Source organism: Hippichthys cyanospilos, chromosome 5 (genome assembly GCF_059441005.1).
Source record: "Hippichthys cyanospilos isolate Australia breed blue-spotted pipefish chromosome 5, RoL_Hcya_1.0, whole genome shotgun sequence".
Taxonomy (NCBI): Eukaryota; Metazoa; Chordata; class Actinopteri; order Syngnathiformes; family Syngnathidae; genus Hippichthys; species Hippichthys cyanospilos.
Window position 1 is genome coordinate 17,506,474 of NC_142373.1, and position 14,868 is coordinate 17,521,341.

Sequence of the window (14,868 nt, forward strand, 5' to 3'; positions counted from 1 at the left end):
TATGTATTTTAAATAAGCATTTTTGGTCCAGCTACACAAGAGTTGACTCCATATCCAGACCTGTGAATACTTTTCAGTTCAAAATAGCACTTAATGTCGTTAATGTGATGTCCAAAAAAATCCTACAATGGTGAATAACAACAAATACAGACCATTCTCAAATTTGAACGGGCCGAGACAGTGCAGCGTTACCATGGCAACAACATCCGGCTCATTCTCATGGATACACGTCCCACAGCCGTCCGTGATTGGTCGCTCGAGTGTCACTGGGGCAACCGAATGATGGGTATTTTTTTAATATTTGTTTTAACACATGAACGGAAAAGAAAAGCGGGCAATCTCATTGGCGGCCGGGTGAGTGCTCCTCATTCAATGTCCGCGAGTTTCACACAGCGTCATTGGGCCATCTCGCCGCCAATCAAATAGGCGACACGGGGTGGGCGGGCTTTTTGCTACGGAAGCCAGGAGGCAACTTGGGGCTAAGGGGAATTTTCGCACGCAACGCCTGTGGATTGCTTGACACAATGACGGTTGGCATCGGACTAGAGAACAACTGGAAAAACGAAAACATGGCCGAGATGTTTGAAAGGGAATTAGAGAAACCGTAATTTGTTGTCGATCTTTCGAGGTGGAAGCCATTTCCGGGTTCGCTTCTAAACGCGCGCGTGCGCTCATTCGTTCTTTTTTTTAAGGGGGGCGGGGGGCAAGTCCAGGCATTTTACCCCCTCTCAGCGTCCTCCATGGAGCAAGTTTGTTTTTTGTGTCAAAGGCTGAGCTCAAGCACGTGAAAAGCAGCACCGTTTTTTCCCCCGGTCGCCCTCCATGCTACGGGCAGTCGTGTAGCCGTCGGCGCGTGGCCCTGCGTTGTTTGGGGTGGGGGGCGGCAGGAATTTCCACAATGAAACCCGTGCCGGAGCGCCGGTTCTTTGTGCGTTGAGTCGGACCGAGCGTGTTATTACTGCCAACCACCGACGCAAAATGGTGAACGTTGACATTTGGAGCTGTTTTTCGACTTGAATCCAACGATGCGTGAGTACAAAGTGGTGGTCCTGGGAAGCGGCGGGGTCGGCAAGTCCGCCCTCACGGTCCAGTTCGTCACCGGGACGTTTATTGAGAAGTACGACCCCACCATAGAGGACTTCTACCGCAAGGAGATCGAGGTGGACTCCTCGCCGTCGGTTCTGGAGATCCTGGACACCGCCGGTACCGAGCAGTTCGCCTCCATGCGGGACCTGTACATCAAGAACGGGCAGGGCTTCATCCTGGTCTACAGCCTGGTCAACCAACAGAGCTTTCAAGACATCAAGCCCATGAGAGACCAGATCATAAGAGTCAAAAGGTGGGTTGAATATTGTAGTGTAAAGTGTAAAATGCATGAAAATGTCACATATAGGCCATCGTGGTTGCAGGGGTGGGCCTATAGAAATAATGACAGTAGGCCTGGAGGCACTAAACAACACATGGCTGCTCTATTTTGGTGTACAGCGAACACTTGGAAATAACACATCAAAAATGTGCAAATTATCAAGACCCCATCTCCAAAATGTTGAGAACCGACTGTCATTGCAACCTTAATACCATGTTCCCGGAAAGTCGTCTTTTCACACTAAATAGACTGCTGGCCATTTGATTTAGGCTCTCTAACACTATATTTTGGCCTTGTGATACAATATGTAAATACACATTTAAACTTCTAAGGTATATTCATAACTAGTCATATCGAGAAGCTTTGCATATTTGTTGTTCATTTTCACAAATGTGCTAATTTACAGATTTTATATTCTGGTATTCACTCAAAAAGTGTTTTGTGCCAATAAACTATGTTGAAGTCAAGTTAGGTGCTTCGTTAAGTAGTTGCTTTGCCTTCATGTCAAATTCTTAGTGCCAAAAAAAAAAAAAAACCTATCTTGAAGTGAGATGCACTGTTTCACTTCGACAAAAGGAGTGCTTTGTTGACATCTTTGGGAATTTTTTAGTGATGGCCAAATGAAACTTCATGAAGCAATGAAGCTTTGCAGCCAATTGTATTGTGCTCTATGGCGCCATCAAGTGGCACAGAACCCCAAGAAGTCAATAGTGTTGAGAATTCTGTGGCTTTTTGTTTCAGATGTGACATGGGCTTTGTGTTACTATATTAGCGCTTCTCATAACACACAGCACCAAAAATTGAGCCCCAAAAACATTTTTCTCAGTGTTAAGCCACACCAGACTATAAGGCGCAGGCCGTAATATATATACGCATAAAGATGGTATGTGAAACTTTTAAACACAGCTCTTGATTACATGTTTTCAATGATATTTCTTAGTTCCATAAATTGACACCTTAAACAGCTACACCTATTTGCTTTACTGGTGGAAAAAACACAGGTAATCTGCAATGGACTGTAAACTGCAGGGCTCAAATCATGAGAAAAAAGTTGCAGCTTACTGTCCGAAAAACACTGTATTTTAAATTCCGCGTCATTTTTCTTGCAAATCTGGCCCTGTTTAGTTGAACACAAAAGATACTTAGCTGCAAGTGCAGAAGAAAAACATGTGCAGAGATCTTCCTTTTCATCATAATAGGCCATGGCTGGGAATTGCTGGGAATTATATACAAAAATGTATACATCAATACAGGTAATTTTCTTTCCTATAACAATTGCAAAGAGTAAAACAAAAATCTGAAGCGTGTTCATTGAACCACACATTGTGAACCTACCCCTTATTTGAGTCTCTAAATGTACAGTTTGCACTATTTTTATATTTAAGACTTCAATGTAACTTTTTGTGCATGGCTACCACTTCAATATCAAGTTATTGCACACCTGAAGGTATACCCACAAAATAACATTGTACGTGAAGTCTATTTTTCAAATCAACACCAGGTGTCTCTCATTTTTCAAGTCTCGCCACAAATAAAAAAACGTCTTTTATCCGCTGGAGCCACACTTACTAAAATATGCCAGGAGTTGCACTAACATTGACGTTAATTGTACATAATCTTAATGATACACAACACAAGCTATGTGAATTTACGACAATTTTTGCGCTGCTTGATGAGTAATAAAATAGCTTACAGCGTTTTACTCCTGACAGTCGTCCACCCTATAAAAATTGATTGATACACATTAATGTACCCCTAAGGACTAATTATAGAGGGCTCTTGGTTTACAACGCTACAGACAAATAAACAAGAAGTGTTTTTATACAAATATTTAGGGTAATCATGATTTTATAACATTTGTCTGCTTAGGTTAGCGAGAAGAGATAGACAAAAAAAAAAGCTTTTTTTTTTTTTTTTAACAGATCCATCTACAGTAATGTACCTTGGAGGGCTTTTAGCATCCACATAACTCTGCCTTTTCCAGCTTTAATTTTCCCCATCAATCTAGAAAATGTAGTCAAACGGCCATCTTTAATCTGTAGTTTAGTGCTTCACATAACAGACTTTTGTGCTTCTAAGCAAGTGTGGGATTAACCCTCTCTCAGTGACCCATTGACAGTCCTTGACTGGAACAATCTGCCTTTTGAGAGGGCAGGGAAAAAAATGAGCCGCAACAGCAAATTAGAGACTGTGGAGTAACGGTATAACATACGCTAAGGTTAATTTAGTGAGTTGTTTAGTTTTCTTACGTATCGCCCTGTCCCCTCAACGGCAAATGCGCTCGACCAATGAGCGACAAAAATGTGGTTCACCTGGCTGAATAGGTACTACAAATAGTACCTGCTTTTGCCAGTGTATAAGTGTTGGTAGTGAGGTAACTTGCTATGGAAGTGGGGCACAAGTCTGCTCAGGTAATGTCCTAGAGTGACCCTGAATAGGATAAGCAATGTAGAAAATGAACTGATTAAATGTTCAGACCAAAGATGGATTAACCTATAGATATTATACTAATTCTATTAAAAGAGCTCAAACACCACTCACTCAGTCCTTCATATGTGTCGGTTTGATTTGAACTTCTACTGTTTATGCATCTTCGAAACTCTCGTACAGCTGTAAATTAAGTAATGAGGTTGATGCGTTTCCTGATGCTCGTGTTGATTTCTGTTTCCTTTTATGCAAATGTATACATGCGTGCTCTCACTCCAGCAGCAGCCCGGCTGTTGCGCGATATCGCCCCACGCGCCCGCCAGAAGAGAGTCTGGTGTTGTTCTCTAATGTCACAGCACAAATTTATTTTTGCATTTCACACGCTACTCCTACACATGCTTCACTGATATTTGATGCACATTTCATAAGCCTTAAGATGAACACAGCAGTTTAAAGGGAAAATATTATGGAAAATGTAGTTGCTGTGTGTACCAAGGCACATTTATCTCATTGCTCTGCGGTTTGTGGGCACCCATGCAATAGACTCATTTAGGGACAAATCATGGCCAGTTATGATGGAATGTTTTTTTGAAAGGGATAGTATACTTATTTAGCCATTATCAGCAGTATAAGGTTTGTCATTTGTAATTATTTTTAAGGACATTGGACTGGATGGATACCATTACGAGCACTCAACTGTTGAGTAGTTACCCCAACTGATTACCGACACTACTTTTAACAGACCAAATTTATCCCAGAGTCCCCCCAAAAACAATGACATGCTATTTTGAGCAACGACCTACATTCCAGTCCAGTGTAGTATTTTCCTCAAAATTTCATGAAATTAATGACAAATTTCTACTCACTTAATTTACGTGATCTTAAAACTTCTTCGAAACATTGTTTGATACTTGTGTCGAGCACTATCACGTGTACCGATACCTTGCAGTAACACAGATATCGTCCCAATACCCAAGATCTACTCTATCTGTGTTCCATTAAATTTATGATTGTATGTATATGCCAAAAGACCACAATTAATAAACAAGTCAAATTGAATACCTTTCAGTGTTCTCTAACCCGGTACACACAGCTCAATACTTTGCCTCTCATAATTGATTTAACTGCAGACCTCACAACCTTTACATGATCCTCTTAGTTTAAGTAATATTCCTGTGTGTGAACAAGGATGGACTCGGACGTTGGTTCAATCTGCTCACTTCTTTTATTGAAAATAATCCTCAGATAACAAGAGCTCCTGTTATCTGCAACAGGCACTGGCTGCTAACACCCCACTGACTTCTGGCATGTAGCTCGTTACGTTACGATAATTATTGTAAGTAATGTATGGCCTATATAAAAATGCACATCTGTGTTTCGAAACTTGGCTTATGTGTATGACAGATCAAGCTTCCTCAAATGGTGTCAAATAAAACAAATATAAATAAATTCTACTCTTCATATTACCATTTATAGGCCACACCCATACTTTTGGCCTTCATTCTTGGGGGAAGAAAGTGTCTTATACTTAGGGAATTACAGTAGTCGCCAAACGAATTATTGGAAAAATAATTTTTTTACTCCTGATAGTGGACTATCAATTTAAAGTTGTCCCACCCATTAAAGAGAAAACTAAAGGCAAGAGCGCCTGTTAAAAACCTTCATTGTGTTGTCATTGCGACCTGTCAGCTGCCAGAACACGGACGACCCGTCTCGGCCGACATTAACTCAGGTCAGGGGCGTCGCTCTGTCAGCGTCGTCTGCCACGGAGGGTACAGTCGCACATGATTACACCGCGTTCCGTTGTGAGTGCGCCGCGGACCCGATCGCTCTTCATGCCAGGGACAATCTGTGATTGGTGGCTTTGCGGGTATGTAAATAACAGCGCCATGGTCAGAGAGCGATGAGGAGGCGCGCAATGATAAACCTTGATGTTTCCGCATCAGTTGAGCTGTGGCTGTACTAAATATGAAAACGTTTAACTCGCTCGCTCCATCCATCCACCTTTTCATTATCTGAGGAGCAGAAGCGATCGAGCTGTGTACACCTTGCACCGATAGCCAAGTAAATCACATCGCCAATATAGAGATTTCTCCACATTGTGTTTTAATATATGAGTTTAGTTTAAGATATCTAGACTGAGTCCAGTCCTCTGTCCATCCATCTCACTGTCACATCTATTAATTGTATACAGTAAGATCGTCAATGAACCTTAGCATGCTGGGTGGCGGGGACCCACGCAAGTGCAAGTCAAACATGCAAACACCACACAGGAAGGCCCCGGCCGAAATCCGAACCCCAAACCACAGAAATGTGAGGCAGGAGCGCTAACCGCTAGTCCCACCGAACTGCTGCGCTGGCAAAAATGTGATCGTTGCCAGTTGCTTTTCAATAGTGTTTATTTAAAGGGGGAATCTAGTCAATAGCATTTCTTTACAGCACCCCCACTAGACTAAACACGACACTGGGTTTTATATTGCATTTTTGAAATATGAATTAGTCAGCAAAATACACCTGTTTTTAGTCATCTCAGCCTGAGCAACGATGATGTCAGCAAGTGTTAAAAAAAAATGCCCTGAAATGGATAAAAGCAAGTAGATTTTGCAAGTAGATATTTGGACTTATGGGGGACATTGCACATATTGTTAAAAAAAATACAAATAAAAAGTTGGCCCCTGCTGAATAATCGGCAGGCCAATTTTATCAGCTGTTAATGGCCCTTCAAAAGTTGCCCTAGAAATAACTATTTTTTGTTTTGTTTTCAGCAATAAATTTTCTGTCAATCCCTGCTTTTCATGGGGAATGGGTTTCAGGTCACCCCAAAGATTGTGAAAATCTGCATATAATGCCTGTTGAAATGCATTGGGAGGAAACAAATGCTATTATATTCATTAGCATTTTGTAAATTAATTGGCTGACATATCTATATTTTTTAGTATTTTTATTGTTTCAGCACTTAGCATAGGCCTACTTGAACAACCCTCTTCCCGAATAGTTTAAAACCAACTGTTGCTTTTTCATTTTAAGGTTTTAAAGTTTTTATTTTTGAATTTAAAATTTTTTAGGTCATTCACTGTCTGATAAAGAGGAAAGCAACAGTTGATAGCATCGGCCTAGTCCAATCCTTTTGTGTCGGGCCCTAATATGAAGGCTTTACCCTGCCGGTGGTTGTTTGTATGATGTGGTTGACTGGTCATGGTCTCGTAAATCCTAGTGAAATTAATTCCACCCGCGGCTTGCGCTTCATAGTTTGAATCATCCAAAGATGATTTTGCCATTCAGCATCAGGGAAAGTTCTCATTGGTTCACCCAATGTCTTTGTTGGCCAAAATCCCCATCATCTGTTAGTAACATCAGGCATGGAAGGAAGTGGGAAGGTCCAGTTTTAAAAACCACGGAAGAATCCCAGTTTTGAATTACCACCCTTGATCTTGTCTTGGGTTGTTTACTAAAGACATAACTCTGATCTCCACTGGATTATATCTTAGATGTGCCAAAAGAGAGAGACGCTTGTAATTCTATGACTCAGAACCTCCCTAAAATAGCTATTGTCACATGAAGAAGAAGCCCAGAACCCCCGCTTGGTCTTGTTGGTTTTCGTCCCCCCAAAAAATCTTGAGTTTTGATCCCATCGGCGGCTTGCAGCATCCGTCAGCAAGACTGACGCGAGTTGATGCATCATGCATTATAGATGAGATGTGTCTGGGTACGGGGCAGTCACAGTAAACCCTTGTGGCCGCCCTGGGGCTCACCAGCTCAAGGCTAAAGCGTGACATGTTGTTTATCGTGTCGGAGCCGCTGCATTAACACAAGCGATATTCGGAATTCAATGATGTTTTCATGCTATATTTCTATTTTATTTGCCATCTACTAGAATTCTGTCGAGACAGATTTGCAAAGAACCTGGTGAAACTCTGGTCGCTCTCCTGGTCCAGACACAGGGTGGTCAACACCTTTTTTTTTCCCCTCTCTCTCTCTTTCCAAGGCCCTCTGAGCTTTGGTATCTTTGGCAGCCACAGTCTCACACCTCCTGGGAGCACAAGTTTCCTCCTCTGTTATTATGACTATATATAGCCCCCCTCTCCTCTACGCCACATGTCTTTTGTGTAGCAGCGAGGCCCCGAAAGTTGAATAAGTGCAGCTATTAGAAAGAACTGACAAGCAGTTTGAAATCCAGTGATGGATATTCATTTTTCTCCAAATTCTACTTTGCCGGTGGCTCTTTTTAACAGCTTTCGAAAGATTTTAAGAGTTGGACCAAAAGCACAGCGGTGTGCACCTTAATGGCACTTTGAAGGATGAGCTCCGGCAGCTTCTTGGATATTTAAGGCAAGATTCTTTTAAGGGGAAAATGCTAGTTACAGTTGGTACTAGCGCTGGCAATGAATCAAATTCGTTCCATTAATGGGTCATATTAAAAATTGAAGATTTGAAAATGAGATGAATCAAGGAATTGAGATTTTGCAGAAGTGGCAGAATGCTGGGTGCTTGGTTGAGTACAAACAACTTAATTTTTCACTCAAGGGAATAATTCACCTATTTAGCTATTTTTATCGGTAAAAAGTTATTCATTTGTCCATAATTAACTCTTTTGGTACACACACTTATTAAATGCTCCTGTAGGCCAACACCTAAAAATAACTATCTGTGATTGAATGTCCGGACTCTTAAAAATGTAAAATTGTGTTTTGAGGATTAAATGAGATATTGTGATAACCATTATGTGTAAATAGTACTTTCAGAAAACTTTTTTTTTTCACTTGCGCTCCACTGAAAATTACATCACGTGTGCTAAAGGCTCTGGCAACGATCAATCAATCACAGTTCAGCTCAGTCACATGGCCAGCAGGTATGCCATGATTGGTTTTAACCTGAGTGCATTTTCAGTCTGCAGCAAGTAGTATTTTTAAAGGTATTAATTGTACTTGAAAAGTAATTTCGGTATCAAATTAATTATAGACAAAATAATAACTGTTACTGTTAAAAATGGCAAAAAGAATGTACTATCCCTTTAAGCAAGTCATGCACAAGCCTGTTTACATTGAAACATGTTTTAAATCACCAGTCTGCTGCTAAGCTCAGTTTTAAGTTAAATCAAAATGTCGATTAAAAATTCTAGTCATTTACTAAGTGGGAATGTGTTTGGTCTTCGTATGGTATACAGTTTTTTGTTTTTTCACCAAGTAAAAAAATATGTTCTATTTTTATAATTCGGATAATATTCAATTTGAATACCAAAAATACTTACTAGCTTCAGCCCCAGCCCAAAATGTAAAATGTAAATCCAAAAGCATTCATGAATAATATTTTTGATATTCTTTATTTTAATAGAGATTCTTTGATCGCCTGTGTTAGTACACACAATTCAAACCTTGAAGAATAATCAAATATTGAGGCTTAGGTGGGTCACAATGAGATTATACTGTATTTCAAAATGGTTTAGCCCAACACTAGACTGGTTGTCAATAAATTCCAGGACAAATATTGACATAAAACACAACTGCCTCCGTTTTGCTTCTCATATTTGACGTCATGCTGTTCTTTAGAAACGAAACTAATTTTGAAACGAGCAATTCACGAGTGAATCGGAATCTATTTCGCCCTTTTGAAAGAGTTCTTAATGAGCATTTAATCAAATGATACGCCCGTCCTGAGTGTATTAAGTTTAGGAGGGATGAGCTGCAGGAGGAACTCGTGATTAATCATGTGCTCCATCTTGTAAGAGCGTCTTCCCTTCACAGGGCTGAGCAGGATAGTTAAGATTAAAGTCCACTTGAGATAATGTATTCATGAGTAGAGGAAATGGAAAGGGACACTCATTGATGCCCGCCTGTTGTAGGAAATATGCGGGGACCGCCGCCGACCGGCCGTCTCATTGCCCCACCTTGAAAATTGCACTTTTTACAAGCAGCGTGATGGGTTTGCCTCCCCCAGGTACGAGAAAGTCCCCGTAATCCTGGTGGGCAACAAGGTGGACCTGGAGAGCGAGCGGGAGGTGTCGTCCAGCGAGGGCCAGGCGCTGGCCGAGGAGTGGGGCTGCCCGTTCATGGAGACGTCGGCCAAAAGCAAAACCATGGTGGACGAACTCTTCGCCGAGATCGTGCGGCAGATGGACTACGCCGCCCAGCCCGACAAGGACGACCCCTGCTGCTCGTCCTGCAATATACAATAGCCATCCGGGCGGCGGCCAGGTTGGAGGTTACGCAGCGACACACTTGGCACGCTCACACACAAAACACACACGCGCACACCCACACATGGCAATTAAATGATTGAACACGATGGATTTTAACTCTAAATATCAGCAGTGACGTTATTCATGATGTGATAGAATTGAGAACTTTAAAAAAAAAACATACCCCCTCGCCTTATGTTGCTCTCCACATTTTTGGTCGTCATCAGCAAGGAATTACACCGCGGGACCTTCATTTTTTAAAAAAAAATATTGTTCTTAAGATTTACTTTCATGATACATTTACTGTGACAACAAAACAACATTTCCCGGAACCCTTTGCTTCAAATATGAACAGGCGTTTGGATTTGCGTACATTTTGTGCAGTGCTTTTTGGGAGTTCTTTTTTTTTTTCTTTTTTTACTCTTTGCCGGGCTTAACCAAAGAGGTGACCTGAAAGCATTTTATCAAGTTTTTTCCAACATTATAAATTCAGAGAAACAGTGGTGCAGTCATCTTTTTTGTTTGTTTTTTATCAGAACAGCATCGTCTTTCATATATATTTTTTTTTTTTTGTAATTTCACAGTCTAAAAATGAAGTCTTACTGAAGTTCCGACTCTCAGTGTTTGAGTATCCTAACTAAGGGATCATTTATTCATTCAAAATTCATACTTTCTTGGGGGGAAAAGTGAGCTTGTCAAAATAGATGCACTACCTGCTTTCAAACAGTAGAGGCGCTGTCTCAACTAGTTTGCTCTCTTGAGAAGAACAAGTCGCTCTACTGTATATCCTCTTGAGACCCCATTTATTCATTTGTGTCCATTATAGGTTTTCTAGGTTTTGACTCATTTTAGCTAACCTACTAAGTCCTTGTGTGTGCGGTTGAGGACATTCTGGCCTTTCCAAAGATGTCCCGGGTTTGGGTGGGATCCATTTAACTTTGATGAGACAAAATGGACACAGCAGTGGACACGTATGAATAGGCTGGGTCTCAGGTGGATAACCATGCAGATCTCTGTTGGGCTTGTTCAGAACATCTACTACTATTTTTTTGGTCTTGATAAATCAGTCCTGGTAAGAAACTGAAATTCACGATATTTAATTACAGCATATGTGTTTGTTACATTTATTGTGAAAACAGATGTGTAAAACATTCTGTGCGAGTTTCAGTTTATGAGTTATGAAAACATGTCGTTCAGAACATGCAGTGTTATTTTTTTCTCATTTCTTGGTTGTGAAAACAATTTCAGAGCATCCAGTAAAACATGTATTGGTCGTGAAAAAAGAAGCATAGAACATTCAGTGTTGATTTGTCTTGATGACTTAGACGCAGAAATGGAAGTTCAGAACATTTTTATTTTTTTCCAGATTTTTTTTTTTTTTTTTAATGGAGCTAAGAACATTCAGTGTTGTCCTGTCCTGCTTGGACGTCAATGTCAAGATGCCAATCAATGGTTGAGACTTTAAGTTTCTTCCTCGTCCACTGGTAATGTATCCATGGTAACGAAGATGACGCGAAGACTAATTCAAATGGTGGTGTACATATTTTGTATGAGAAGTGCCAGCAGGACACATGGAACTCAACAAATCATAAATCAAAAGCATGGAAAGGACTCATGTTGTTTTTGAGAAGATATAAGGACGAACAAAGGCAGGTATGAATCCCAAACGCCGTCTCTACTGTGCGTCTATTTTTTTTTTTTTAATTTACATCCGGAAGCAGATTTTCTTCTTTGATTTCCCACCTGTGTAACCATGTTAACTTTCTATTTTTTTAACGTGACTTGAATCCTTCTCTGATTCTGTTAACATTCGACACATGCGTAATAAAAATGTTCAACACGGCTCTGTGCAAGGGGGATCTGTTTTAGGATTTAATCCTCACAAATAAACATTTCAAATGTCATCCAGCTGGAGGTGTGTGTGTGTGTGGGAGGTTGTGGTGTCAGCAACACCTTTGATGCTGCCTTCCTCTGTCTTGTATTGCACAGGTGCTTCCTCATTCCATCTGGTCTTGGCACACTGCTTTCATAATCCCCCTGCTAGACAACACTGACAACTACTATGAAGTGAACCCCCCCATCTGCTTCTAATGCTCCTGTGCACAATGTTGTGTTACGGTAAACCAGATAAATCTTCAGATCATTCTTTAACATCAAAATATTGTTTGAAGTTCCCAAAAATGATCACATATGCTGTATAAGGTTTTCACATCACCTTTGCTCAGTGGTGACCAAACTATCGCTTGGGGGCCATTTGCGGCCCACCATCCATGTTTTACTGGCCCGCGGCATAAACAAAAACGACACAAGGCTTGAAATAAGACATTCGCATCGCTGTTTGCTGTGTAAAGTGTGAGCCTCGCTCCTCATTTGAACACATCGTGTCAGGTTCAGGCAACCTATAACATTTCATAAACAACACACAAGGAAGGAAGACGAGGCTTTCGATTCATTTTGCTCACGAGGAGAATGGACGGAGGTGCTCAATTACAGTCGACGACTGCTCTGAAAACACATCCAGTTGAGCCATCTTTTTATTCATTATAGTAGCGCTAGCCCTGAAGGTTTGGCGGATCACACTGCAGCAAAATGACAACCAACACGCAATAGTGGTGTGTGTTCCTGCTATACTATCAGTTATCAGTTCATACAGTGGCTACCATCATCTTCTCTCAGACGATAACGGCCATCCATTGACCGTTCTGCCCTGTAATCAGGTCAAGGTGCCTTCTTTCTTCTTGAATTCCTTCCACAAACAACTTGCATTATTCAAACAAGGTTATACTGCTCAATAAATTCTTTGCAATACAAAAAGAGTCAATATGGGATAACCTACATACATCTAATGGAACACGTAGACTCTGTTCCGATTAGCCTGACACGAATTTCTGGGAGCGAAGTCAGCCATTTCAAACTCATTAAGAAAAAGGCTATTGATGCATTAAACATGAATAAATAATAATTGTTAATAATGTCATATTAGTTTAATAAAACCCATAGCAACAGATCACTGGGGTTAATCTGCAAAAAAGTCACAGAAACAAATACAGTATCGTTGCCCTTGCGTCTTTCTATTTTTCTATTTGCGGCCCTCGGAGGAAGAAGTTGGGACATGTCTGCCTTAGATGCTGCCCAGGCTTAGAGCTGGCCTGCGGTATCTGATTAAGATCAAAGCTATTGAAGGTATCATTACATATACGTTAAATGTCATCAATACTTAGCGTCATAATTAATTCCCTATTAATCATTCAACATGTTTTCGTGGGAGTTTAGTACAAAACTTTCTAAAAAGTTTGCATAAGTTTTGCTCCAACGTACTTTGCAAACACGGCCAACATCCCTAGTTCAAAGCAATGTGTAAAGGATGTTATTTTTTGCAATATTATGAACAAAACAACTTTGGTTGACTTGGATCCTACTTCTAACGTGTTTCTTATGGCATACATGTTTGAGTCGTGAAAATAAACGCCTAAAGCTGCCTTTGGTTAGACAAGAAGTGCTAGCCATAAATTAGCCTGCTAGCTTATGTAAACAGCTCGTCTGCAGTGACATGGCCTCGCTTAGAAATCTAAATAATGACGCACAGATTTTATTATTCCTATTATTATTTATTTCAATAAATTTGAAAATGTATGTATGATAATAAAGTTAGCTAGCTACCTGCATTGATGCAGATGAAGCAGTGAGCTAATACTAGTTAATTATATTAGATCGGTGGACAGTTTAGGCTCTTCATTCAATCTTAAATGTGTTTATGGAAACCAGAATGAATGCTCACCACTCTAACACCATGATTCCCTCTGCTATATGCAATATTTATGAAACATAAAAATAAAATGCGTCCGTTTATTCTCATTAGCGTACTGCTGACAAAGACCCGGCTTGCAAAAAATGCTCTAGAGGCAAAAACACTTTGCATTTTTGACACTTTTTCACCGTTTTTAAATATCTTCACGTCAATACGTTTAGCATTCTGTTTTTGTTGTGTTCCCAGTTTCATTGTATACCAACAATACAATGACAATAAAAGTGACTGTCCAACCTTTTAACACTTGTGGCCGCCCTTGTGCCAGCAGCTTGTAATGAAGACCATAAGTGTCTTTTTAGTTGTTACTTTGTTTTATTTATGGCCGAGCAGAGTAGGAGGCACATTTAGGCTGCAGCAGGAAGGAGGCGATTTGTTGTTTTTGGAGGATGACACAATGGGAGCAACACACATATTCCCCAATGGACGTTTAAGCTTGCTCTGAATGAGTTTCGGTCATTCTGCTAAAAAGAGACAACATCGGGGCTTAAAAGGAACACAAACAATCCGAGCGTAGCAAGAATGGACGCATTTTCTCCATTTTCCGGTGCGCTATGTTGACTTAAACCGCGGCCGGCTTACGGAGACACGCTCTGTTGCTTTTTATATCCTCCGCCTTTACGTGCGGCAGCGAAAGTACAGTATAATAACTACTGTGCTGCATTCCAACTTTGACAATTATATCCCAGACATAACGTGGCCGTCCACGATGACTTTTAAACTACTTCTTGTCCTTTCCTCAAAGACCGGAGAGCAAAAGAGGGACACGTCTATCACAGTGTTTCGATTTGACTTTGTTCTTAAAGAGTATTGAATGTTTCTTTGATATTGTGCATTCACTGATTTATTCATATCTTGCTTTCATTATAGAGATAAACCAATGCATGTGAATGTCCAAGGTCAGCTACAGACCTTGAAAGTATGTTTGCCTTTTTTCTTCTTCCCAGGGATAGACTGATAATTGACCAGACCGATTATCGCCGTCAATATTTCGGATTTTGACGATTATCGGCATCGAAGCTTTCAACCAATCGGAAGGCTGATAAAGCTGGTACCTCAATGAGCAGTATTTACTTCAAAACAGTTTTCTCACTA

At 40.6% G+C, this 14,868-nt stretch overlaps 1 protein-coding gene across 2 annotated transcripts; it reads left to right on the forward strand.

Moving 5' to 3' along the window:
- The first annotated feature begins 489 nt into the window (after nt 1-489).
- LOC148423817 (ras-related protein Rap-2a) lies at nt 490-12,542 on the forward strand. 2 transcript variants are annotated; one of them, XM_088415315.1, is made up of 3 exons: nt 490-1,339; nt 9,728-9,984; nt 11,958-12,542. In XM_088415315.1, exons 1-2 carry the CDS (start codon nt 1,026-1,028, stop codon nt 9,963-9,965), a joined length of 552 nt encoding a protein of 183 aa, XP_088271441.1. In that variant the 5' UTR covers nt 490-1,025; the 3' UTR covers nt 9,966-9,984; nt 11,958-12,542. The 2 variants fall into 2 exon arrangements, with proteins under 2 accessions (XP_088271441.1, XP_088271440.1); XM_088415314.1 differs by lacking the exon at nt 11,958-12,542 and having other exon boundaries at nt 9,728-11,811.
- The last annotated feature ends 2,326 nt before the right edge of the window (nt 12,543-14,868 follow it).

Excerpts from the sequence above, each read along its gene's own strand:
- LOC148423817 (XM_088415315.1), top strand. The coding sequence starts at position 1,026 with ATGCGTGAGTACAAAGTGGTGGTCCTGGGAAGCGGCGGGGTCGGCAAG. Across the intron at positions 1,340-9,727 it reads CAGATCATAAGAGTCAAAAG|GTACGAGAAAGTCCCCGTAA; the intron begins GTGGGTTGAATA and ends TGCCTCCCCCAG.